The 22,944-nt window shown below is 44.1% G+C and overlaps 1 protein-coding gene across 1 annotated transcript in view; it reads right to left on the reverse strand.

Moving 5' to 3' along the window:
- Positions 1 to 22,944, reverse strand: part of ZC3H3 (zinc finger CCCH-type containing 3) — a 156,002-nt gene that overhangs the window by 18,797 nt on the left and 114,261 nt on the right. Inside the window, exons 6-9 of the mRNA XM_052703605.1 lie at positions 20,314 to 20,398; positions 18,038 to 18,196; positions 16,180 to 16,249; positions 11,512 to 11,643 (exon numbers count right to left, since the gene is read on the reverse strand). Coding sequence (XP_052559565.1) covers positions 11,512 to 11,643; positions 16,180 to 16,249; positions 18,038 to 18,196; positions 20,314 to 20,398 — 446 coding nt within the window. The remainder of the gene's footprint in view (positions 1 to 11,511; positions 11,644 to 16,179; positions 16,250 to 18,037; positions 18,197 to 20,313; positions 20,399 to 22,944) is intronic.

Raw genomic sequence — 22,944 nt, forward strand, 5'->3', positions numbered from 1 at the left:
GCCTCCTTCTAGCAGAGAGGAGAGAAAACCCACAGAAACCCCAAAACTTCATCCAAACCAGCTGCACTGAGTGCCCATGGAATGGCATCAACTTCATGGCATGGGGTCATCCCATGGAGTGAGGTCATCCCATAGAACGAGGTCATCCCATGGATTGGAAACAGGGATCAGCCCCAAGGGGGGCTCGTGCTCCAGGGTCTCCCCAGTTTCCCTGCTTCGGAGTTCCCCTCACAGCCTGCCCAAATCTGGGATGCTGCCTACTGGCAGTCCTATACCCAGGCCTATTCCCTAGCTGCCAGGGAGTCCTGGGTGAAATTCAAGGTACTGCTCAGCATCCAAAAAGCCATAAATGGCCCCCAGCCCTGTCACTCACAAGGGAGGCGTCAGGCACAAGTGTATTTGTGGAGCGCAGCCTTCTTTAGCCCAGACCTGGCAAAGAAGGAGGCAGCAACTGGCAGGGCTGGTTGGAAGATCTCAGCCCTGGGAATGATATTAATTAACATTTTCCATCAACAACCTCAGCAAGGAAGAAGGTAAAGCTGGGTTACTGGGCCGACCAGTAACCGCACAATGACCCCATGGGGGGAGGAACAGTCTCATCCAGCCCTGCATTCCCGGCTCTGCTCCACCAGGAGTTTGCCCACATTGAACTTCTCAAATATCTCCAGGCTTGTCTCGCACCCTGCTTGATTCTTCTTATTCCAGTGCCAGGGGATGGCAGGTGACATGGGAAAAGAGAGAGCAAACTGTTGGTGCATCCTTGCTTTGCTCTTCCCATTTCTTTAGGCTTCCATCCACCTCTCCGTACAATGAGCACAAGAGAGTCTATCCAGCCCCTGACTGGAAACCCAAACCCAAAAGGGAACTGCACAGTCTGGGGAAGGGGAGCTTTACAAGGACAAGCTAAAACCCCAAACTCAAGAAACCCAGAGTGACTCAACTCAACTCAAGAAACTCAATGCAGGTGCTTTCTTTTTCCGAGCCTGCAGCTCAGCGAGAGCTATTAGAGGTAACCCCATTTCCAAGTCACAGGATTAACTGGCTGGACTGATGTTGGGTTGTTTTAATGTACCTCTTCCCCATGAATTCCCAGTGTTAAGTGTCTGCTGGGAAGCTATTGCTGGAGATGGTGGAGCTGCTTTCTGACACCATACAGAGCTGACAGCCAGTAAATAGCTTTTCTTGATGGCCTTTTCATAATTGGGTGCAGATGGAAGCAGCCTTAAAAATTCCAGGTCTCCATCATTAAAACCTGGAGGACAATACATCCAAACATCACATAGCCTGTGGAATAATAATGGGAGAAATTTAGCTAACACACGGAGTGTTGCTTGTGCCTCTTTGTCTTCAGGCAGTCAACAGGAGAAATCAAAGGGTTTTGACTCTGTTTTATCTTTTCTCCCCAGTGCAGAGCAGGGGAAACAGCCTCATGCCAGTTTCCCAACTGGGAAATACAACAAATGAGAGAGCCCCGACATTTGGGAAGAAAAGATTTTAAGCTATTTGAAAAGTCGCAAAATTCACTTCCCACGGTCACCAACAGCAGTCCCAATTAACAGCAGATACAAAAATGGCAAACAAGCTGGTAGGAGCTGTGACGACCAAAGGAGAGCATCACTTAGTAGAGGTGGACACTTGAGCTTGTGGTTTCCAAGTCAATGGTTTGGAAAAAGGGAAGGAAAAGCTCAAAATCTGTGGAAGAGTTGCTTGGTGTCACAGGGTATTGGGGCCACTGCTCCAAGGCTGACAACAGCACACGATAAAGTGTCAAAGAATAAGAGAATTAATGAGGTTACAATGACCACTAAGATCATTCAGTCCAACTGTCATTGAATGCAACATCTATCTTTTCCTTGAAATCCTCCAGGGAAGGGAAGGATGTCCTGAAAACCCAGAGGAGCCATGGCCCTTACCAAACTCCGATTTGGTCTTACTCTAGCCCCAAGGCATCAAGGACTGGTGAAGACATGGTGAACGCAAAGCCATGGATAGAAGGATGAAGGTGAATCCCAGTTTGTGAGCAAAGAGGACCAGCGTGGACACCCACATGGGAATTCCTTCAGTGCTTAACCATTTCCTCACTGCTTTGCAGAGCCTGCTCAGGAATGCCATTTCCATTGCAGGCCCCGAACAAGGTCATCCATCACACCTCCAAGTCATGATGGAGCCAGTTTCATATGGAGAATCCATGCACATTTCACATGGATAACCCATCCATGGAAACTATCAATCCCAAATCAATACCTCTGGGGATGGAGCAAGGTAGACACCAACTGTACATCCCCTACAGAGAAGTCTTCACCAGAACCAGGGGTTCTGCCATTCACAGGCTCCCAGGTGGACCCCAACAAGAGAAAACAAGTGTGAACAAAGGGGAATTCCAGTGTGGAAACAAAGACAACATCTGCTCCGCTTTGTGTTTGCCTGTAAAGAAGTTCAGACCGAAATCAAGAACTTTGCCTCATCAGTACATTCCCAGTCATTAGTAGAGATTTAGTGACTACTTGCCTCCTAATTTTCATGTTTTGTGATGCATCTTTTACTACAAAGATATTAAAGCGCAAGAGAAAAAAAAATCACAGGCTGGTATTTATCTAGGCACTATTATCAACTAGCCCAGGCTATTAAGCAGTTTGAGTTTGCCCTGATAAGCAACATCTTTAATGCAAGCATCTGAATGCTGCTGGAGATACTACAGTTAAATTAAAGTTGCAATAAGAACCCTCATTATGCCATTACAGAGTACGGTAAATAAGATGCAAGATGGAAACCCACAAAGATTTCTGCAGAGATACACGGATTGGATGGGGCGCAGAAAAAATCTGATTTGTTTTAAACCTCCTCTGGAAGTTACAAAGCTTTTTCAATGGTAAGCTGCCATCCTCAGTACTCAGATTTATCACTATCAGTAGCACAGCCCTCGTTGCTGTTCTAATTTCAGCCAAGAATCATTTGGGTGTGCAAAATGAAGAGACCAACTCTCTTCTACTGGGGGCCAAGTACTTGCACAACTCATTTGCCCTTCTTAGACCCATTTCACAACAACGTACAGTCAAGTCCCTTGTCCCAGCTGACACAATTGGGCACCTCATACCAGAATAGATTTATCATAGAATCACTGAGGTTGCAAAATACCTCCAGGATCATCAAATCCAAATGTTGACCCTTCATCACTATGGCCACTCACAGAATCATTACACGCTACACTTTTCACAGTAGGAAAAGATCTCCAAGATCATCCAGTCCAACTGCCAACATTCAGTCTATTGGTGGAGTCCTAAAGCCAAGGTTTCACTCTACAGTTCCAGTAGATGTGAGCTTGCTAATACCCATTTATTTTTTCATGATCTGTGATCTTAAGAACAAAAATATTCAAGATCATCACTAAGTCTGACTACTTTTGCTTCTTTCAATAAAGAATTTACTTACTAATCACTTGGTTGACTGATTTCAGATTTCTGCTACACATTATACGAAATAAGAGAAAAACAAACAAATTAAATGGGCAACTGTAACACACAGAAAACATCTGTCAACCAAAGCCAAAATTAAAGATAAACAAAACGAAATTGCCTTTGTAGATGATTATCATACAACTGCAGTGAACTATAAAAGAGCTATCAAAGGCTACCCATCAGCTAATTCTAAATGATGGAATAAGGTAAGCTGGAAATCTTTTGCATTATCCCAAAGATGGAACTGGAGTAATCTCACTCTGGTGCTGTGTGGACATGCCTGGAGGAACCAAAATTTGGCAGGAAGGTAAAAGTCTATTTGGCACATCAGGAACCTGCAGCTGGAACAGGTAGATACGTGGTGACTGTCTATACATGTGCCCAAAATATCACTCCTAGTGACCAGACTCAAAGTCATCTAGATAAAAATGAAGATGAGGGAGGTAAAAATGGCTGAGAATTGGAGGAAAATCAGAAACACACCACCAGTGAGAATTAAGAAAGGATGATCCAAGAGCTTCAAGGAAGGCAGTACTCCAAAGGCTATGATGTGAAAGGATATGATGTGGGCACTTTGTAGTTTGAAATTCATGGTGTGAAAGCTTAAAACCAGGAGTTGGACTCAATGATCCTCAAGGGTCCCTTCCAACTCAGTATATTCTATAATTTTATGAAAATCACTGCCTGGCCCTTGATTTACATGAAAAAGCTTAGAGAGGGCTTGTAATCTCTAAAACAACCCCCGACTCCCTTGTATATCCCATATAAAGTGGAAACGGGGCAAAATGTCCCATTATTTTCTTCATACATGTAAAAAGCATATCCATATGTAAGACTTGATGTTTCTACCATCTGAGTCCAAAACAGTTGCATGCAGGACAGATAAAACTTAAATCTTAAATGGTTATTTCCCCTGTGAGCAAAAGAAAGTGAGGTTTTCAAGATGTAATAATGTGATGCCTTCTCATCATTCTCCTGTTGTAGGTGGATCAGCTCCTTAGAAGAAGCAATGTGCAGATCCCTAAATATCCAACTTTCTTGAATGCAGGTGAATAATCCGTTTGAGGTTTGATTCTACTAATAAGAGCCCAAGTGAGTTTTATATTCAGTGCAGAATGAGTGGGGCTCAGCAAACCTATTCTTCCTTTGGTAGTCCTTAAAGATTTGATCCAAATGGAAGAAAAAAGGGAGATGTCTCTGACCAGTGGAACAGTGGAAGTCATTCCCTTCATGGTTTGATGAGCTCATGGTTGGACAGGACGATCTTAGCTGGTCTCTTCCAACCTTAATGATAATGATTCTATGATTCTATTTCCTCCCTATCCTTTGACCAGCTAATCTGTTTCACTCATCTGCAGTTTTAATGAACATCACCTCCAGGTGGCTCCTGTGCAGCCCTATGTCATGGTCCATGAATTGCATCACCCTTTCCCTCTGCTCAGGTATGGTCACATATGCACATGTTTGAAATCCTGCTCTTCCCTAGCCACTGCTGCAAGCTCTCTCTGAATGAAAGAGGATTGGAAATTGGAAGCAGCTGTGATAGGATCATAAAAGAAATAAAATGGAGGAACGGCCAACAGAGAGAAAATTTGGGATGACTCAAAGCTTAGCCTTCCCCATACCCCTCCCCATGCTCACGCTGAGCACAGAGGTTTTATATTAAGGTTTCTTGCACTTCAAATAGCCCCCCTGGTAGCTGGGCATGGAGGAACTTCTCAGCTTGATTGGGTTTAATTCAGCATAACAGCATCACGGGGTTTGGAGATGAGTGCTTCGAGCCTGGAAATCTGCTCCTGCCGTGGCTGCTTCTCTCCAGGCATCAGCAGCAGGGCAATTTGAAAGAAAAATCATCTGAAATTGAAACCTGTTTAAAAAAAACCCCACAACTTAGTCTGTCTCAAACTGACAGCACTGGGCAAATAATCTACATGTGAAGCAGCTGCATGAGGTCTCATAGGGTATTTGAAGGGCCGTCGTTCATCCGAGGATGCAATGCTGAAGTCCCATAGGTATCAATTTCCCACCCAAAAGTGATCTGGAACCAGAGCCCCTGAATACAGTCAATGTCAATGCCAGCGTATATGGATGGAAAGAGGAAGGCTGGAAGGAAGCTCTCCTGCTCTCAAAATCAGAGTACTTTCCTTTGCAACCCCCAGCACATCCCAAACCTCTCCCAGATACAATCATGACTAGTTTGGAAAAGATGAGATGAAGGAGAGGTCTCAGTCTTTAGAATTTCCACAGCCAGAAGACATTCAACAACCCACGTTTCATCATAGAACCAGAGAAGGGTAAAGGGATACCTCAAAATACCAACAAACGTCTGATCTCTGTTGTGAAAACAAAAATGCTCTCCATCACAAACTGAGCAAAGGATAATTAAGAAAGAAGTCCCAAAGACATTTAACTGGTAGCTGATTCCAAAAGTGAGGCTTTTCCTAAAGATTAGAAATGTGTTAAATTGAATGCATTGGATATGTGAAATGAAAAAGCTTTACAGTGGGAACCTGTTAAACTTCCACCAGAAAAGGAGAAAAGAACCAACGTGATGCATCACAAGACGAGAAAAACGAGAACAAATTGTTGGCAAAGTAAAAGTCCCTGAATTGGAGTTTTCTGTAGAAAAACAAGCAGCTGTCACTGCTGTCACTGTGGTCTTTCCAACCTTAATAATTGATTCTATGATTCTATGCTTGGGGACAGCTGGGCAGTCCCAGCATGGCTCAATGATGAGCATCCCTTGGCAGAGCACCGCTTCCCCCTGATTTATCCCTTTACGATTTCCCTGTGTGTTTTCACTGTTGTTTAATCTCACAGTGCCTCACTGCTTAACAGTTCCCATGGGGGAACAATCTACCCACAGGCTTCCAAGCAGCTGATGGAAACAATATGAAGATAGGTATTTAATGCAGCACATTCGCTAATGTACACCATGGGGGAAAAGCTTATTTAATACCAAACAATTTTACAGATGCAGCAGTTAGAGGAGGCCAGGCTGATTCGCTTGCCTTTGCTATGACACACTGCTAGGCAACACTGCTGCTGCACCAAAACCTGTCTGAACCCCATTCTTCCAAATACAATTTATTCCCCAATAAACTGAAGTTTGCATCTGCAAAGCAAATTGTAAGTTACCTGCTCTGCAGGGACATCTCCATTCCTAAGGCAAGTACTTGCTGTATATAATCCTAGGTGCATGCTCAAAGCCATGCAATTAAATATTAAATTATCAAAAATTAAATATTAAAGCAGCAGTGCATAGTCTGATTTTTGGGTGGTTCTTTGTAGAGCCAGGAGTTGGACTTGGTGATGGGTTGATGGTTGGACTAAGATGGTCTTAGTTGTCTTTCCAACCTTAATGAGTCTATGATCTTTATGGGCCCCTTCCAACTTGAAATATTCAATGATTCTATGATACGTATGTTGTTGATATGTATGTCAACACCCTTAGTACTGTGTATTATTTTGGAAACCACATTTGGGCACAGCCAGGAGAGTAGCTTGGCAGAGAAACCATCTCTTGGACCACCTTGCACCCATCAGACTAAGCACAACTCATCCAATGTTCAATTACATCCAATCCCATGGCAGCCTTTTAATGGATAGCTCTCCAGGGTGGCTGCCTATGGGGACAGGAGGATTCTGCAGGTTTCACCACCATGGACACGTCCCTTTGCTTGTCCCATGTCCTGAGGAAATGCTATAATGCCTTGCACCCACGAGCATCATCCCATTCTCCTCCATGAACTCAAGCCCCAAACACAGGCAAAAGAAAGGAAGGAGAGATGGAGGAACAGAGTAGTCTACCCTAGAGCAACTACTTAACAGGACAACTCATTTTAACAGCTAATACAGGAAGAGAACAAACTCTAAAAAAAAAGTGTTGTCGTCGGAAAACCCTGAGGAGCACCTGCAAGTGGCCTCATTTCTTCTTCCCCCCCTCTCCATTTCCCTTTTGGTGTTCCCCTGGCCAGGGGGGGGATCAGCTTCACCCAACAGGACATTCTGTGGGGCTTGAGAAGGTCAGAGAGCTCATGGCAATGCAGCAGCCAGACATCCATGGGTGGCATCACTCTAAGCAGATTACTCATAGCATCCCAACACACAACCCAGAAATGAGTGAGGATGCTGAAAATTGAAATTCTAACTTTGCTATGAACTCCCTTCTGAAAATAATTGTGTATAACACTCACTTAATGAAGGATGAAGCCACGTGCTCCTCCAGGAGCTGTCCCCTTCCCCAGGGGCAAGGGATCTGTTTACAGTCTATGTCCCTAAAACAGGATTTGGGAATTCAAAACCGAACTTTCTCATTTGTTCTGGAGGTTGGATGGAGCAAGCTGACCCAGTGCCTGATTTAGAATCACAGAACCATAGAATACTCCAAATTGGAAGTGACTTATAAAGATCATTCAACGGTTGGCAACCCTGCCCATGGCAGAGAGATTGGAACTATATGATCTTCTGAGGTCCCTTGCAACCCCAAACCATTCCGTGATTTTATGATTCTGATGAAGGTAGATTGGTCATGTCCACAGAACAAGACTGGCACCATTTGTATGAAAAATGTACGCAGTCGGAGTCAGAACCCAAGGGATTGTCAAAGCCTAATCATGTTGACCTGAGCATCCTGCAAAAAATTCTAGAAAACACTCAAGATGTGACACTGCCAATGACATGCCATCAACTGTGAATAATTGATGGCATTTTTTATGCAGGTCTGATAAAAAACAGCACAGGGAAAAAAAAACACAGCAGGGAGAAGAACCCAACGCAATGCGCTGCCAAACCCAAGCAGACCTCAACTCATGATTCCCAGATGTCCTCCCCTTGGAGTTTATCCTCAGAGGATGCTCTACTGAGTGCTCAGGCTGCGGGCAGATAGCTCTCAACACTTCTCGGACAACAGCAAGGCAGAACAAGAAGAGATTTACTCGCAGCCTAAATTATTCAAAAGAAAAGGGACTGCGCATCTTTAACAAGGCATCGTTTTATGAAGCAAGGTTAACATTTTTACTTGATTCAGTAGAATATTAGAAACTCTCCGGGGTCCATTTGAGGACTTTCTACTTTGAGCAAAAGAACGGACTCAGCACTTTTTATATTATTTAGAGAATAAAATTAACCCTTAATGGCCCAAGCTGCTATTTCTCCTCCCCAGTTAAATATGGCCTGCTCAGCAATTTCTCCCCATATATAATTACAGGCTGCTATCCATCATCTGTAGGAGAATGCTTTTCTGACACTCCGAAAGTGACGCAGTAAGCACTTTTACTAATAGAATAAATATTCTAAATATCTCTTTTATATTTTCATTTAAATTGGAATATTTTAAAATAATTGTAGGGACGCTGCCCGTGCTGTTAGTGCTGCAGGACAGCTCTGTTTTCCTTCAGAAGAGATGTTTATCCTGCACGCAGACCCCTCCACACACCGACACAAAAAAGTAATTAGCCAAAGACTAATTTATTAGGATTTCCCTCCATTCTTGCTGATGTCCTGAGTTTCTCACTGTCCTTATTTTTGGCTTTTCTTCCTCCTGTTTGCTTTTTTTTTTTTTGGCCAGTGGCCTGTAGCCACTTCTTCCATCTGGAAGGGATGGGTTTGCCTTGATGAAGGCACTTGGTTGTGTTCTGGTGAAGGGACAACTCAAGAAACATGTAGATGTGGAACTGAGGGATATGGTTTAGTGGGAAATATTGGTGGTAAGTAGACAGTGGACTCATGATTTCATAACTGGATATGGAGGGGATGGGCTGACAGTTGGACTTGATGATCTCAGAGGCTGTTTCCAACCTTAATGATTCTGTGATTCTGTATGGAGGCTTTACATGATGTTCTCCAAGCACCTACAGCTTTTCCCATGTTCATCCAAACATCTCATGGCTTCACTGTCTTTCCCTTTGTGCTAAGCTGCATTTTGGGCATCTGCTGAGAGCCAGCCTTTAAGCATCATTGCCTTCCCTTGGCTTTTCAACTCTCCTCTGCTCCCAGAGATGTTGCTGAGATCTTCCAGTGTCTCCATCAAGAACAGCACCTGGGATGCAAAGAAGGAAAGCCCGGATCCAGGCATCCCAACAATTTCAGTGAACAGCAGTTCAAAACACATGGGATTCAGAAAGCCGTAGGAACAGCCACTCTGCAAAACAGTGCTTAGGCAGCCACTTCTTCATGCACAACTATTAAATGCAATAAAATAATATTGCTCTATAGGCCCGCTGGGGCGTTTTTGGGATGGTGCCCTGCGATCTGGCAGACTTTACGTAAACAAAATTATTGTTTCATTAGTGGCTCAGGTTTTTTTTTGTTGTTTGTTTGTTTGTTTTTTCTTTTCAGTTGAAGAGCTGAATTAAAGCAGCGTTTGCAAAACTCCAAAAGCGTCTGAAGTGTTTTGGATGTGGTACCTGATGGCTCCAGCTTGGGGAGTTGCTCACTGAAAAGTTTGTGTCTTGTCCCATTGACTCATGGAAGTAGCTAACCAACTCAAGATATTGTTTTCATGTTTTCTTCCAGGTAAAGCAAACACATCCTCAAGGTTAAAAGCCTGTGTCCCAGAAGGAAGAGAATGGCTGCTATCTTCCAACTTTATCAATGCTGTGTTCATATGGTGCAGGAAGGTTCAGGTTTGACATCAGGAAAAACTTTTTCTCCAAAAGAGTGGTCAGGCTGCCTAAGGAAGCGGTGGATTCACCATCACTGGAAGTGCTCAATAAATGTGGAGACGTGGCACTGAGGGACATGGTTTAGTGGGCAATATTGGTGGCAGGTGGATGTTTGGACTAGATGGACTAAAGGTCTTTTCCAACTTTAATGATTCTATGATCTCCATAAATCTCAGAGTCTACTTCTGTTCACTTATTCAGTCTGTTGGCAAATTTCCTGTCTGCCTCTTCCCAATTATGACCATGCACTGCACAGCCTGAGGACTCTGATGTGAGTCAACAGTCACACTAAGAGGCCAAATAAGGTATTAAATGAATAGAAAACAGCAAAATTGAATCAGGAAGGCATTATGTACCCAGGAGGTACTCTTCCCCAGCCCAATAATAGGAGCCATCCTCTACAGGAAACATGGAAATGTGGCACTGAGGGACGTGGTTCAGTGGGCACGGTGAGGATGGGCTTGAGTTGGTCCTGATGATCTTAGTGGTCTTTTCTAGCCTTAATAATTCTATGATCCTAATACCCAGGGATGCTCAGCAGTGCCACAAAGCAAGGCAGTGGGAGACCCCGACAGCACTTAGGAAGGAAGGCACTGATGTGAGACATTGGATAGATCCCAAATTTCATTTCTTTAATGCAAGAGCCCCAAAATTCCATTGGAAACCAGCAACTGTCAGCCAGTTTCAGGTCCTTCTCTGGAAAGGCTAAGCAATCACATGCCCTGTGTGTTACAAATGGTGCCATAAATTCAGGGACCTTACAAATCAACCATGGATGTACACCAAATCCCTGCAGCACTTCACCACATTGACCTAAAGCAGAAAGATATGGGGATGGGAGCCAGACTCCAGGCAATCCCCTTCTAGGAACACATCTGGAGGCTCAAATGATGTTGGCTGCAACAGGAAGGGTGCTGCAGCTGCTGCTAAAACTGAGTCCCAGGAGTTCATGCTCAGTTTTAACCCACCACGAACTCAGCATGACTGCAAATAACCATTAAGTTCTGCAAAAAACAGAGCTCAGAGTGCCCTCCTTTTGCTTTTCATCTATTTAACTGAGCAGTGCCTGGGGCTGGTGCTATCTGCACAGGGATGCACAAGACCAGCACATGATTGTGAGCTGCAACCTCTTTCATTTGTTTCCTTTTTCTTTTTTTTTTTCCATGCCTGTAAGGAAACAAAGCCACTTTGCCCATAAACCTTTGGAAACGCATCCAGGTGTTTTCAGCAGCTTCCAGCTCTACAGCTCCCTTTGGTGCTATAGCTCGCATGAAAAACAGCTGGTGGCTCACCAGCACAGTGCCCTCTGCCTATTTTAGCAAAAAACCCAAATCCATCACTGCAGACAGAGAGAGAAAGGTTGCCTTTTTTTTTATTTTTTTTTTTTTTACCTTTTCTCCCATAGGGCAATAGCCTTTGAGAAAATCCTGGCACACTTCTGCCTTCCTGGACACATAGACGTGGCTGTAGGGGCAGTTGCTGTTGTTGCAGATCCCCTTCAAGAAGTAGGAGCACACTGGCATCTGAAAGAGGAAAGGATGAGAAGCAGAGGATGAGAAACCCCCATACTCATGGCTATTAGGAACCGTTCCAATGCCCAGAACTGAAATAAAACAGTGACACACGTAAAATAAATCTGTGCCTTTTGCCAAACACTGATGCCAGGGGTATTTTTAGTTCTTCTGTTGGGTTCTCACAGCACTGCTCCATGACATGACATGGTCCTGCTGTCATAGCATCCTACGGGACGATTACTGGAAAGCACAAAACTGCTCTTACAAAACTCAGCACAGAAAAGGATGGGGTTGTCAGTGGCATGGGGTGGATTTGTTTTCCCTGCAAAGCTCCCAAATAAACTTGGAAGAAAAGGCAGCAAACACCATCCCAAGAGATAATGCAGCAGCAGAAGCAGAGGGCTTGCCCTGTCTGAAACACCGTTTCCCATCATGGTTTTCCTCTCTCTTATGTGGGTTTTCCAGCAGCATGAAGGTAATCCCACAACTTAACAAGGCAGAAAAGTGCTTGCAAGCATTATTTGTAGGGGGGGGCTGTATCACATGCAAGCAATAGCCCAGCACTCCTAGAGCTACAGGAGGACTGGAGCTGGAGGAAGAATGCTTCAGGAGAGGAGGAGGAGGAGGAGCAGAGCTGTCCCAGTACAGGGGAGGCTAAGCTTCAGCATCACTATGACAAACCAGCAAAAAGCAAGAGAGCATTCACCCACCACTTCAAACTGCAAACTTCACCTTCTTCCAGCTGTTATAATTAAAAACAAATTACCAATCTGCAGCAATATGTCACCATCCTTAACTCAAAGTAACTTCCCAACCCTAGAAGCAGCTTTGCAATGTGATCGGTTTGTAACCTAAATGCTGTCCCATCCCCTCAATGCTGTCCCATCCCCTAAATGCAAAATTTACTTACTGCTCAGTGCACTACTGATCCCTCTGCTCATCCCAGTGCTGCTGCTTCAAGCGTCCCCAAACCAATACTTACCCTTCTGCAATAAGCGTGCGCAGAAAAGTCCCTTTCCCTGAAGGGCACGTTTAAGGTTTTAACTAAATTGGCTCATTTGAGGCAAAGAGAAAGGGAGAAATAGAGGGAGGGGGGAGCAGAGGGGAAAGAAAACAAAGGGTGCTTTAAGAGAGAAGAGTTTATTTTTAATTGTCTTTTAACTGCAGACATTAACATAAAGGACAGGGCTCTAGGGCTATCTTTTTTGTTGGTGGTGGTGTGACCGTAAATGATTCCCTTAATGTAGTTTTTGATATAGAGCCCAAATTAGCTCTAATAAAAAGGGATAATAAAGCCAGCTCTTATACAAAAATAAACTCCTCCTAGCTGTCAAGCCTGAGCCATTATCAAGAGGAAGCAGCACTCTCATTTCAATTAACCTTGTTTGCACCCCACTACGTCCACACAAATAACAATAACATTAATTCAAGGCACTGGTGCGGTGCGTCCATATTAGACAGCTTTGACTATGTACACGCTTTGGAGCCAGCAGCTAATGAACCCGAAACTCAACGTGAATTTCCAAATTGCTCACAACAGAGTTTTGAAGCTCTATTAGGGAGAAAAATGCTGATTCTTTTCAAGTTCCTCAAGGGGAAAAGCTGTTGTAGCAGCAGCGGGCGGCTGCCGGAGTCCTAGCCTCTTGCTAACCTTCAGTCACAAACCCATTCATTCAGATTTATGGGTTCCTCTAAATCACAGTGACATGCTGGAGGCTCTGCCCTGTTGCACAGAAGAGGAATCAGCTCTGCCCAGCGTCCCCTATAGGGTGAAAACCCCATTAGCTCCACTTTCCCCTATCCCCCAGGTAGGCTCCCTGTAATTTTTCCACTGCTTGCAGAGGCAGATTGGCTTTTGAAGCTCTCTCTCAGGCATAGTGACCATATGAATGAGTGCTTTGCCCTGGGGTATCCAGCAGAGAGCATCCTTGGAACAGGACCACAGCTGGAAAAAGGATTTGGCTGTTTGGGATTTGGAAAAGGTGTCTGCTGCTCGCAGCTGAATCCACAGTCTCTGTGTTTAAAAGGGATTTCCCCCATTTTATAATTCTGTGACTTTTCAATGGGGAGACTGATGCATGGGATACTCCAGGTTGAGTGCAGCTTTTGCCCTCAAACCAATAGCTTTAGCCCCAATAAAGTCCTGCTCCTTTTCCTGGACCATTCTGCTGACTTCCCACCAAAGTGGACATGTGATGACAATCCCAGATGGCACTCTGAATGTCTGGGTGCCCCCAAAATCCCAACATGACCTTGAGAACAAACTAACGGTGCCATCAGCAGAACCTTGGACAGTGCTCTCAATCTATTTGCCATTAAGCACCACAGTCATTATTAACTGCAAATAACAGATAAGAAATATTAAAATATATCATAGATACTAAAATAGATGATAGATAACAAATAATAAAATAGATAACAAGGGAAAACCCCAACTCAAATATCTGAAAGTAAGCCACTCATTCATCCTGAACCCAACAATTCACCCAGGAAAACCTGCACACGGGGAAAACACTGCCTTCCTCTGCCGAACAACTTCACCTGTCTTCCTCCTCAGTTGATAAATGAGGGAATCACCACCTCTGCCTGTAATCACTCGGGTTAACAGGGAGTTACAGGAGCTCAATAGTGGAGTCGCCTCTTGCTTTGGGCAGCTGGCTCCCCATGGCCATAAATCATTGTGAGCAGGCTCCAGCTCCTCAGAGAAGCTTGTTTCTCTTCCAGACGGTGTTGACGACAAGCGCAGGGCAAGTGGAGACTCTGAACTGCTCCAGGGTGCCTAATCCTGCAAAAAATAATCCTCCTTCCTTACAGAGCATGATCTGCACAGCTACAAACACCTCCTCCAACCGGATTCATTTTAGGGTTGAATTGGAGGGCTGTCACCTGCTTGTTTCCTATGCTGATGTAACCACTCAGCCTGGGATTAGATGATGCTTCAGGACCCCGTGGGACTCATATGGATATTTCTAAGTCCCAACTTTCATGCATGTTTTTGCCCTGGGATCAAAATCTGCTGATACACCCAGAACCACTCAGTGCACTGGTACAGATAGAAGCTGAGCACTCCATGGGGTCTGGGCCACTACGGGACTAACACCAGCTTTCAATGCTTGCTGAAATATCCAAGACCACTTAAATCATTGGTATAGATGAAAGCTGAGCATCCCATGAAGTCTGATTTGGGATCAACGCCAGAATCCAATGTGTGCTGAAATACCCAGGACCCATAAACTCACTGGTATAGATGGAGGCTGAGTATCCTATGAGGTCTTGATCATTATGGGATCAACATCAGGCTCCAAAACTTGCTGAAATATGCAGGAGCACTCACTATTATGAATGGAAGATGATCATCCCATGCAGTACCAGTCCTCCAGCTCAGAGGTACTGGTAATGGGTCGAGCGCTGCCAGCAGTGCTTGTACATTAATTATTTCAATATAAAGAAATTAGCAGCACCTCTTAAAGACATCCTATCCCAATGTCTACTCCAAATTTCTGTCAATTACAGTGATTCTGGATATGTCAACAGCCACACAAACAGCAAGACCCTTTGCAAACATTTCTTCTTTCTCGTTTCTTTATTTCTGAAGCCTGTCTTCACATTATAAGGAAAAAAACAACTTCAAACAGTCCTTCTTCCTTCTATCAGTCCTCATCCCCATTGCTCTCTGTCATGCCATGAGTCATGGAGTACAGCTGTCCCCAGTCTATCTTCTCTATTTTATATACTCATGATTAAATGACTCTGAAGAAAGAGACATGTAAAAAACATATGGTGCTTTGTGCCTCGCTCGGAGCGACTCTGCTCACCACCAGCATAACTTATGAGCTCCTTGGTGACAACGAACGTGCTGTATGCAGAGAGGGGAGGAAAAAGAGACGAGAAAACTACGAGGGAGGAAAAGGAGACAAGAAAATTGTATGTTCAAAGGCAGTGATGCACCCTCCTTTTCCAATGATGCTCAAATGGAAGAGAGTGAAGAAGATCATACAAGGGCAAATTCACAAATATTCCAAGCAAGATGAAAGCAATGATGAAATCAAAAGCCATTCTGCCCAACAGTTTCACTGCCTAGCTTTTACAGAGAGGTGAACGTATGCCCAAAGGCTCCTGGATGCTGTGACACTATCCTCGTCTACCCCTAGCATGGGGTGATTCAGAATAAGGGTGATCCTGCACAGGTAAGGATTAGATGCTGTAAACACTGCTCCCATGCACTTACTCTGTGATTACTGTAGTTTAAGTGCTCCTTAACCCAACACATGTCACTGATACTTCCAGTAGCTCCAGGTGCTCTGGTTTCCAATCCACTGCTTAACACACTAATCTACTGATTCACCACGCTGGTTTAAGCAGCACACTCTGCTCCCATTATAAGCCCTGACCCTATAACAAGCCCAAGCAGCTTGGAAAGCAAAGTACAAATGAACTCTGTTTGAAGCACTCTATAACACAGGCTTCCCTACAGCCATCATAAACACCTCTGTAGGTCAGCTTGTTAAAAAAGCAACAGCAAACTTGTTAGGAAGCCATACAGACCTTGTCCTTGGAAACTTTGTGGGAGAATGGACACTTCCCATCTGTTTTCTTGCACGTGCCACGAAGAAACCTGCCAAGAGACCAGAGGGAGAGGGGTGGATGTGAGAATAGGTAAAAAAAGAAGCCATTTTTCAACACTGAGTCTCTTGTGTGACACATAAAACTGCTGTAAAGTTCACCGTTAAAGCCTATAATATGCCTTAAATCAAGTCACAGAATCATCAAATCACAGAATGGCTTGTGTTGGTGAGGTCCTTCATAGAACCATAAAATGGTTTGGGTTGGAAGGATTCTTACAGATCATAGAACGACTTGGGTTGGAATGGATCTTACAGATTATAGAATCATAGAATTGTTGGGCTAGAAGGGAACTCAAAGATCACAGAGGCATAAAACGGTTGGGTTGGAAGAGATCTTATAGCCTATCCAGTCCCAGCCCCTGCCGTGGGCTGGTTGCCACTCACAAGATCAGGTTGCCCAAAACCCATTCAACGTAGCCTTGAGTATCTCCAGGGATGGGGAAACCACAGCTTCTCATAGCAGCCAGTGCCAGGGTTTAACCATTCTCTAAGAATTTCTTCCTAATATCTAATCTAGATCTCCCTTCTTTTAGTTTAAAACCATTCTCCATTGTCCTATCACTATCAGATTGGTATGAACAAGATATAGATGGGAGCATACAGATGTAAAAAACGTTTGGTGGCAGCTGGATTTGCAGATCTTTACAACTACAGCATAGCTTCTCAATAAATGACAACCTAAAACAAACACAGACTGAGAAAAATAAAAGATCATGAGAAAAAAAATAGAGAATAGGATTGTATTACGAGAAACTGAGTGCAAGCAAGTGAAATCAGCTTAAAAAAAATGAAGGCAAAAATCGCCTTTCCCTCCTATATGGTCTCCCATCGAGCGTTGTGCAACTCACAAATGATTTCTCGTGCAGCAGCAATTTTAAGAAGAAATTACTCAAAGAGTTCATCAGCAGAGTTGGCTTTTCCACGCTTTTTAAACGACTAATAATATAGTTTAATCAACTATTGGGCAGGTATAATGAACTGGCAACATTAATCAGTTCTCCCATAATAAATTACTAGGCCTCTTAGCTGTGTGGCATTGCAGGATGAGGGATTCAAACTTGTTGCATGGAGTGGATGGAATGGTCTTTTTGGAGGCTGGCTAAATATTATAATTTCAAATCCTACCTTGCAAACTGTGATGGCATTCTCAAATTCACGGCGGTAACTGATGCTAAGAATTATTCTTCTAATTATGTTTAACAAATGTTGACTGGATCTTATTACAAATTCTTACGATAAAAAACAGTATACGTTACTTCAATCTTTTATCTTTTTAGGTGGCATAAGTATCATAAGAAACATGAGTGTATTAGTGGTGGTATCCACTTCCAAGACATGAAGTAAGTATTAAAACAGTTCCCATAGGTCATGCAAACAACTAAAGCGTGTATTCTGGTTCTGTGATGCTTAATTATCATGAGTAGGTATGAAATGTCATGTAAATTCAGAAAAAGAAATTACCAGAAGAGATTAAATAGATTAGGATTCTCCTGTCTGGCAAGTCTGGATATAAAAGGAAGATTACATAGAGTTATAAATGATGCCTAGAAGGTGATTAGGGAACTATTAACCTTTCCTTCTCACGACCTATGGACAAGGAGGTACCTAACCTAGCAGGGAAGCAGCCAGTCGAGGAAGCATTTTTCATGCAACAGTTCTCATGTTTTTCTATCTCTTTAACTGGGAGTTTCCCTGCAGAATGTCACACAAGCAAGTACCAGAGCCAACTGATGGCCCAACGATGGGTCATAGCATATGGTTACTGCATCCATCCGTACCTGGTGCAGACTGCCACCTTCTCTGGATCATGGATGTAGGGGCAGTTCTCCCCACGATTGCACTTGCCGAAGCGGTTGTAGTACATGCAGTATTCCTTCTTCTTCTCTTTCTTCTGCTTGGCTTGACGGATGATGGCCAAACTCCTCTGAACAGCACGGCTAAACAGAGCAAGATGGATGTTTCCAACTTCACAACTTCAGTACAACGATATCACAAAACGACACACAGAAAATGGTTCAACGGTACCCAAAATCACAGCAAAGACCAAGCTGTACTTTGAAGAGGGAATTAAATATTCAGAAAATCTGCACTGGGCCATAGGCTTTTAGGTTCTTCTAGTTTTGGGGTTTTTTTTTTGCCAACTTCAGCATGAATCTTTAAAAATCTAGAATATCAGGATAATTTTCCAGCAAATGTCTGCATTTGGGATAAAGTAGTCCCATGTTTTAAGCAATCTGATCCAGTGAAAGATGGTAGAAGTGTTGGACTAGATGATCTTAAAGGGTCTTTTCCAGCCTATACTGGAAAGCACTTCTGCAGAACACCTGGGAACTCTGGGGAAAAAGAAAGCACCCAGCAGTTAGCCAGACATCCTGGAAAGCCTGTCCCAGTGTTTGTCCATCTCCATGGTAAAGAAACGTTACCTCATGTAACCTCACCTGGAGCAGCCTTGTGCCATTCCCATGTGTACTACTGTTGCAGAGAAGAGATCAACACCTCCCTCTCCACTTTCTTATAAAAGCTGTAGGGAGCAATGAGGTCACCTCTCAGCTTCCTTTCCAAAATAGACAAAGTGTCCTCAGCCTCTCCTCACAGGAGAGGTCATGATGCCAGCCACATGCTGGGCTGTGAACACAGCCAGGAACATGAGGGAGGGGATCTACCCCTCTATTAGAATTATTATGGTGCCTGCAACACCTCAGTAGCATATAAGGTCAAATCTGGGATTCTCAGTCCAACACAGTGAGTCCAGTAAAAGGCCACCAAGTTGGGCCTGGACCATATGATATCTAAGCAAAGGGCAGGAGCTGATCTGCTCACTTGGGAGAAGACAAGTAGGGGTTTTGTCCTCCGGGAGTATTTAATGGCATGGTACAGAGAACACAAACCAGACCTTCTCTGGGATATGGCACAAGAGACCTCTGGTGCAAGAGCCTATTAAGAGCCCTTCACGGGCTCCTCCATGACCAAGATGATCTTCAATGACACTGTGAGCATGCAAAGAGATTCCCTGAAGCTTACAGGAACACAGTGAGGCAGAAAAAGTCCTCTCCTATGCTGGCTGCAAGGTAACACTGAATACCAGACAAAATTAAGTATCTGGTATCACTAGAAGTTACTTAAGGATATCAGAAGTTGTTTAGCACACGTTTTCCATGAGCTTGCAATTGAAGAAGTGATTACCCATCAACTATAGGACTGTATGGGACAAGGAGGAAGCGAAGAAGCACTTCTTTGCTGAAATTATGATATGGAAAAAGGGCTCTCCTACAGTCAACACTCTTTGTGAGATATCTGGCCAGCACATTAAGTGCACTTATTTGCAGGATGGACCTTACCACCAATTAACTGATGGCAGATTTTAAATTAGGTGGTATTAGAGATGGGTTATAATAAAACATAGCTAAAATCTGGCACCAAGTCTGCCTACAGACATCTGGAACCAAGACACTTTGGGAATAAATTTTAGTCTACTACAATTAAGAGGAGCTTGTCTGCAAATGCTCATACTTAAGGACGCGATGATACGTGGCACATCTGTAGCATAGAAGGAAGGCAATAAGAAAGGCAGCAGGGTGTTAAGCAGTGGTAATGTGCTGTCATTTTCCTACTCGTGCTTCCCAGTTGCCACATGCTTGGTTCCCAGTTTGCAGGAGCAGCAGCACTGGTTGGGTACTCGGTAGAGAAGGAAAACCTGCAAGTTTGCCGGGTTGTATTGGGATGTGATTTATTGAGTCATGGGGGAAAAAAATACAAACTGCTGCTCTACAGATGGCAGTGACACTGCTGCCCTCGAGAACAATAGAGTTGTTGTAAAAAGGGACTTTCAGAGAGGGCTAGAGAAGGATTTGAATTCTTAAATGTGCTGATATCCATTACTGACCTTTCAAACCCTCTCAAGAGAAACTTTCAGAGCAGCAGCCAGCGTCTTCCTGCTAAGTTTACAACTGAGAATGGGGGTGAACAGAGCTTCACCAAACTAAGAGCCAATGAAACAGCCCCATCACACGCTTCATACACCATCCTGAGCACAAATCACACTGTGGGTACAGACCTTGCAATGTATCGGCTCGTGGCTGATCGGTTCAGGCAGCCAAACGGAGAGAAGCCAGGACTGCTGGGCGTGCAGCTCAATCGTGCTGTTGGAAAACAGGAAGAAACACAAACACATTCATGACCATTTGCTCAGAATCACAAAATTTTTGCAGGATCATGTGTTCTTTGGTATATTATTGCTTGGATGAGTATGCAAGCTTTGCAACGAGGATAAGCCCTGCAAAAAAAGGCCTCTGAATGCTGCAGGGATCCTTTCCTTGGTGCTGGGAAACTGCTCCAGGGAAATTCACACGTATGCATTGGCTGAGGAGCAAAATTTGAGGTTGCAGCAGCCCAGGGAAACCCAGTGGCTGACTTCAGTCCGTGCATGCATGCAATTAAATTATCCTTGAGTGCCGTAGGAAAGACTGAATTGAAAATAAAAGGCATTTCCAGGTGGTAGCAGCGTGCTTCAGTCACTCACCTGCCATCCTGGGTGTGCTGGGGAGTGAGTGAGTGGAATTTGATAGTGCAGCAGCATGCAGTCCCGGCACTCGAGCTGTCACTCTGGCTGCCAATGGCTGCAAAACCCCATCTGTTCCCTTTGCAAATGCAAAGAGCAAATGTGATGCTGGTGGCCCGTGCCTGGAGATGGGAGGCATCGAGAGCTTGCAGGACATGAGCAAAAATCTTTGGGTGCAGCAGATATTACAAGGTGTGTTCAAGCTTGGTGCAAGATCACTGAGTATTACAGGGGCATTTCATAGAACCACAGAATGGTTGGGTCAAAAGGGATCTTAAAAGATCACAGAATCATAGAAAGCTTGGGCTGGAAGGGACTTTAAAGACAATCCAGTTCCAACCAGGGTTGTCACCCACCAGATCAGGCTGCCAAGGCTGCATCCAGCCTGGCCTTGAACACCTCCAAGGATGGGACATCCACACTTTTTTCTGGGCAGTCTGCCCAGCTATTTGGCCATCAGGACCCCCAAAGTCTTTCTCTGCAGCTCGGCTCTCAATAAGTTCTTCTCCCAGTTTGTACACCTATATCTGGAATTGCCTCAACCCAAGTGCAATACTTTGAAATTGCCCTTGTTAACCTTCTTTAGATTCCTGTGTGCCCAGTTTTTGAGTCTGTCCAGACCCCTCTGAATGGTGTCCCTCTCTTCTATTGTGTCAACTGCACCACTCAACTTGGTGTCATCAGTAAACGTGCTGAGAGTGCACTCAATTGTCTATGTCATTGATACAGATGTTGAAGAGCATTGGTGCTAAGATGGGCCCCTGAGGAAAACCACTTGTGACTGGCCTCCTCCTGGACACAGAGCCATTGACAACAACCCTCTGGCTGCAACTATCCAATCAGTTCCTTATCCAACGAACAGTTCACACTTCAAAACCATATCTCTTCAATTTAGAGTTAAGGATGTGGTGTGGGATCATGTCGAAGGCCTTCGACAAGTTCAGGTAGATGACAGTAGTTGCCTTCCCTTTGTTCATTGATGCAGTTACTCCACCATAGAAGTTCACTAGATGGGTCAGTCACAAGAACTGCTTTTGGGGATGTTTGTTTTTTTGGCTTTTGGCTCAGGTTCTGCTTCTCCAAGGGAAAGGTGATGAGGCCATCAAGCTCAAGCAAAGCTGACCTCCCAAACAATGCAGGGAGAGATCCAAATTAAAGCCCATCATTAGGGAAAGGTTAGAGCATCTCTCAGTCCTCTGCAATTATTTTTAAAGCACTTGAAAGCAAGCTCAGCAGGACAAACTATCCCAAGAGTGGGCTCCCCAGGGCAGCAGACAATATCTTTAAATATTTAATACCTGGGCATAAAAGCAGACTCTAGGGTACGAGCGTCTCTCAGTGCTCATGTGCCATCCTTTTAGTTAAAGCAGCCTGACAACCACATCCTTTGCCAGAGAAGAGGAACTGCTAAATAAATAAATAGATAAATAAATAAAGGGTGCAACAGTCTCCTTCAGCTGGTTTTAAATGGGTATGTACCCATACTACAGACATGGCTGAACAGCTGGGTGGATTTTTTTCACCGCTTTCATCTTCTGGCAAGAAGAAATGTTATTATATGCAACCTAAAACTATTTGAAAATGTTGGGAGGATGGAATATGTGCCACACTGGATACATATCACTCTTTACTGATTCCTACTGGGAATTAATTCGCAGCCTCCAAGCAGTTTCAATGCACGAGAATCACTCCCATTCATTGCAAAATGCAGCACGGAAGCACCCGTTGACCACATCCAGCAGCCTGGCAGCTGGCAAAGCAACACTTCCTCCTTGCTCTCTAATTACTCTGAGTGGAAATATTCGTCCAACTAATAGAGAACTGCCTAAATATTTACCCAGGAGGAGACAGCCCAACGGCCATGTGGTTCAGAAGCTCTGTAATTATGTGGTTTTTAACATGCAGCAGCCTGGAAAGAGGCAAAGCCTCATTTCTCTCTTCTGTCTATTGGGATTTATGGAGCTGCAGCACAACGTTGGTTTTAGAAACTTTTCCATCATGCAAAAAAAAAAACCAAAAAAAAAAAAAAAAGGTTAAACGTAATAATAGAATAAGAGTCATTAAGGTTGGGAAGACCTCTAAGTCCAACCCCAACCCATTCCACCACGTCCACCAAACCATGTCTCC

Source organism: Tympanuchus pallidicinctus, unplaced genomic scaffold (genome assembly GCF_026119805.1).
Source record: "Tympanuchus pallidicinctus isolate F22 unplaced genomic scaffold, pur_lepc_1.0 scaffold5, whole genome shotgun sequence".
Taxonomy (NCBI): Eukaryota; Metazoa; Chordata; class Aves; order Galliformes; family Phasianidae; genus Tympanuchus; species Tympanuchus pallidicinctus.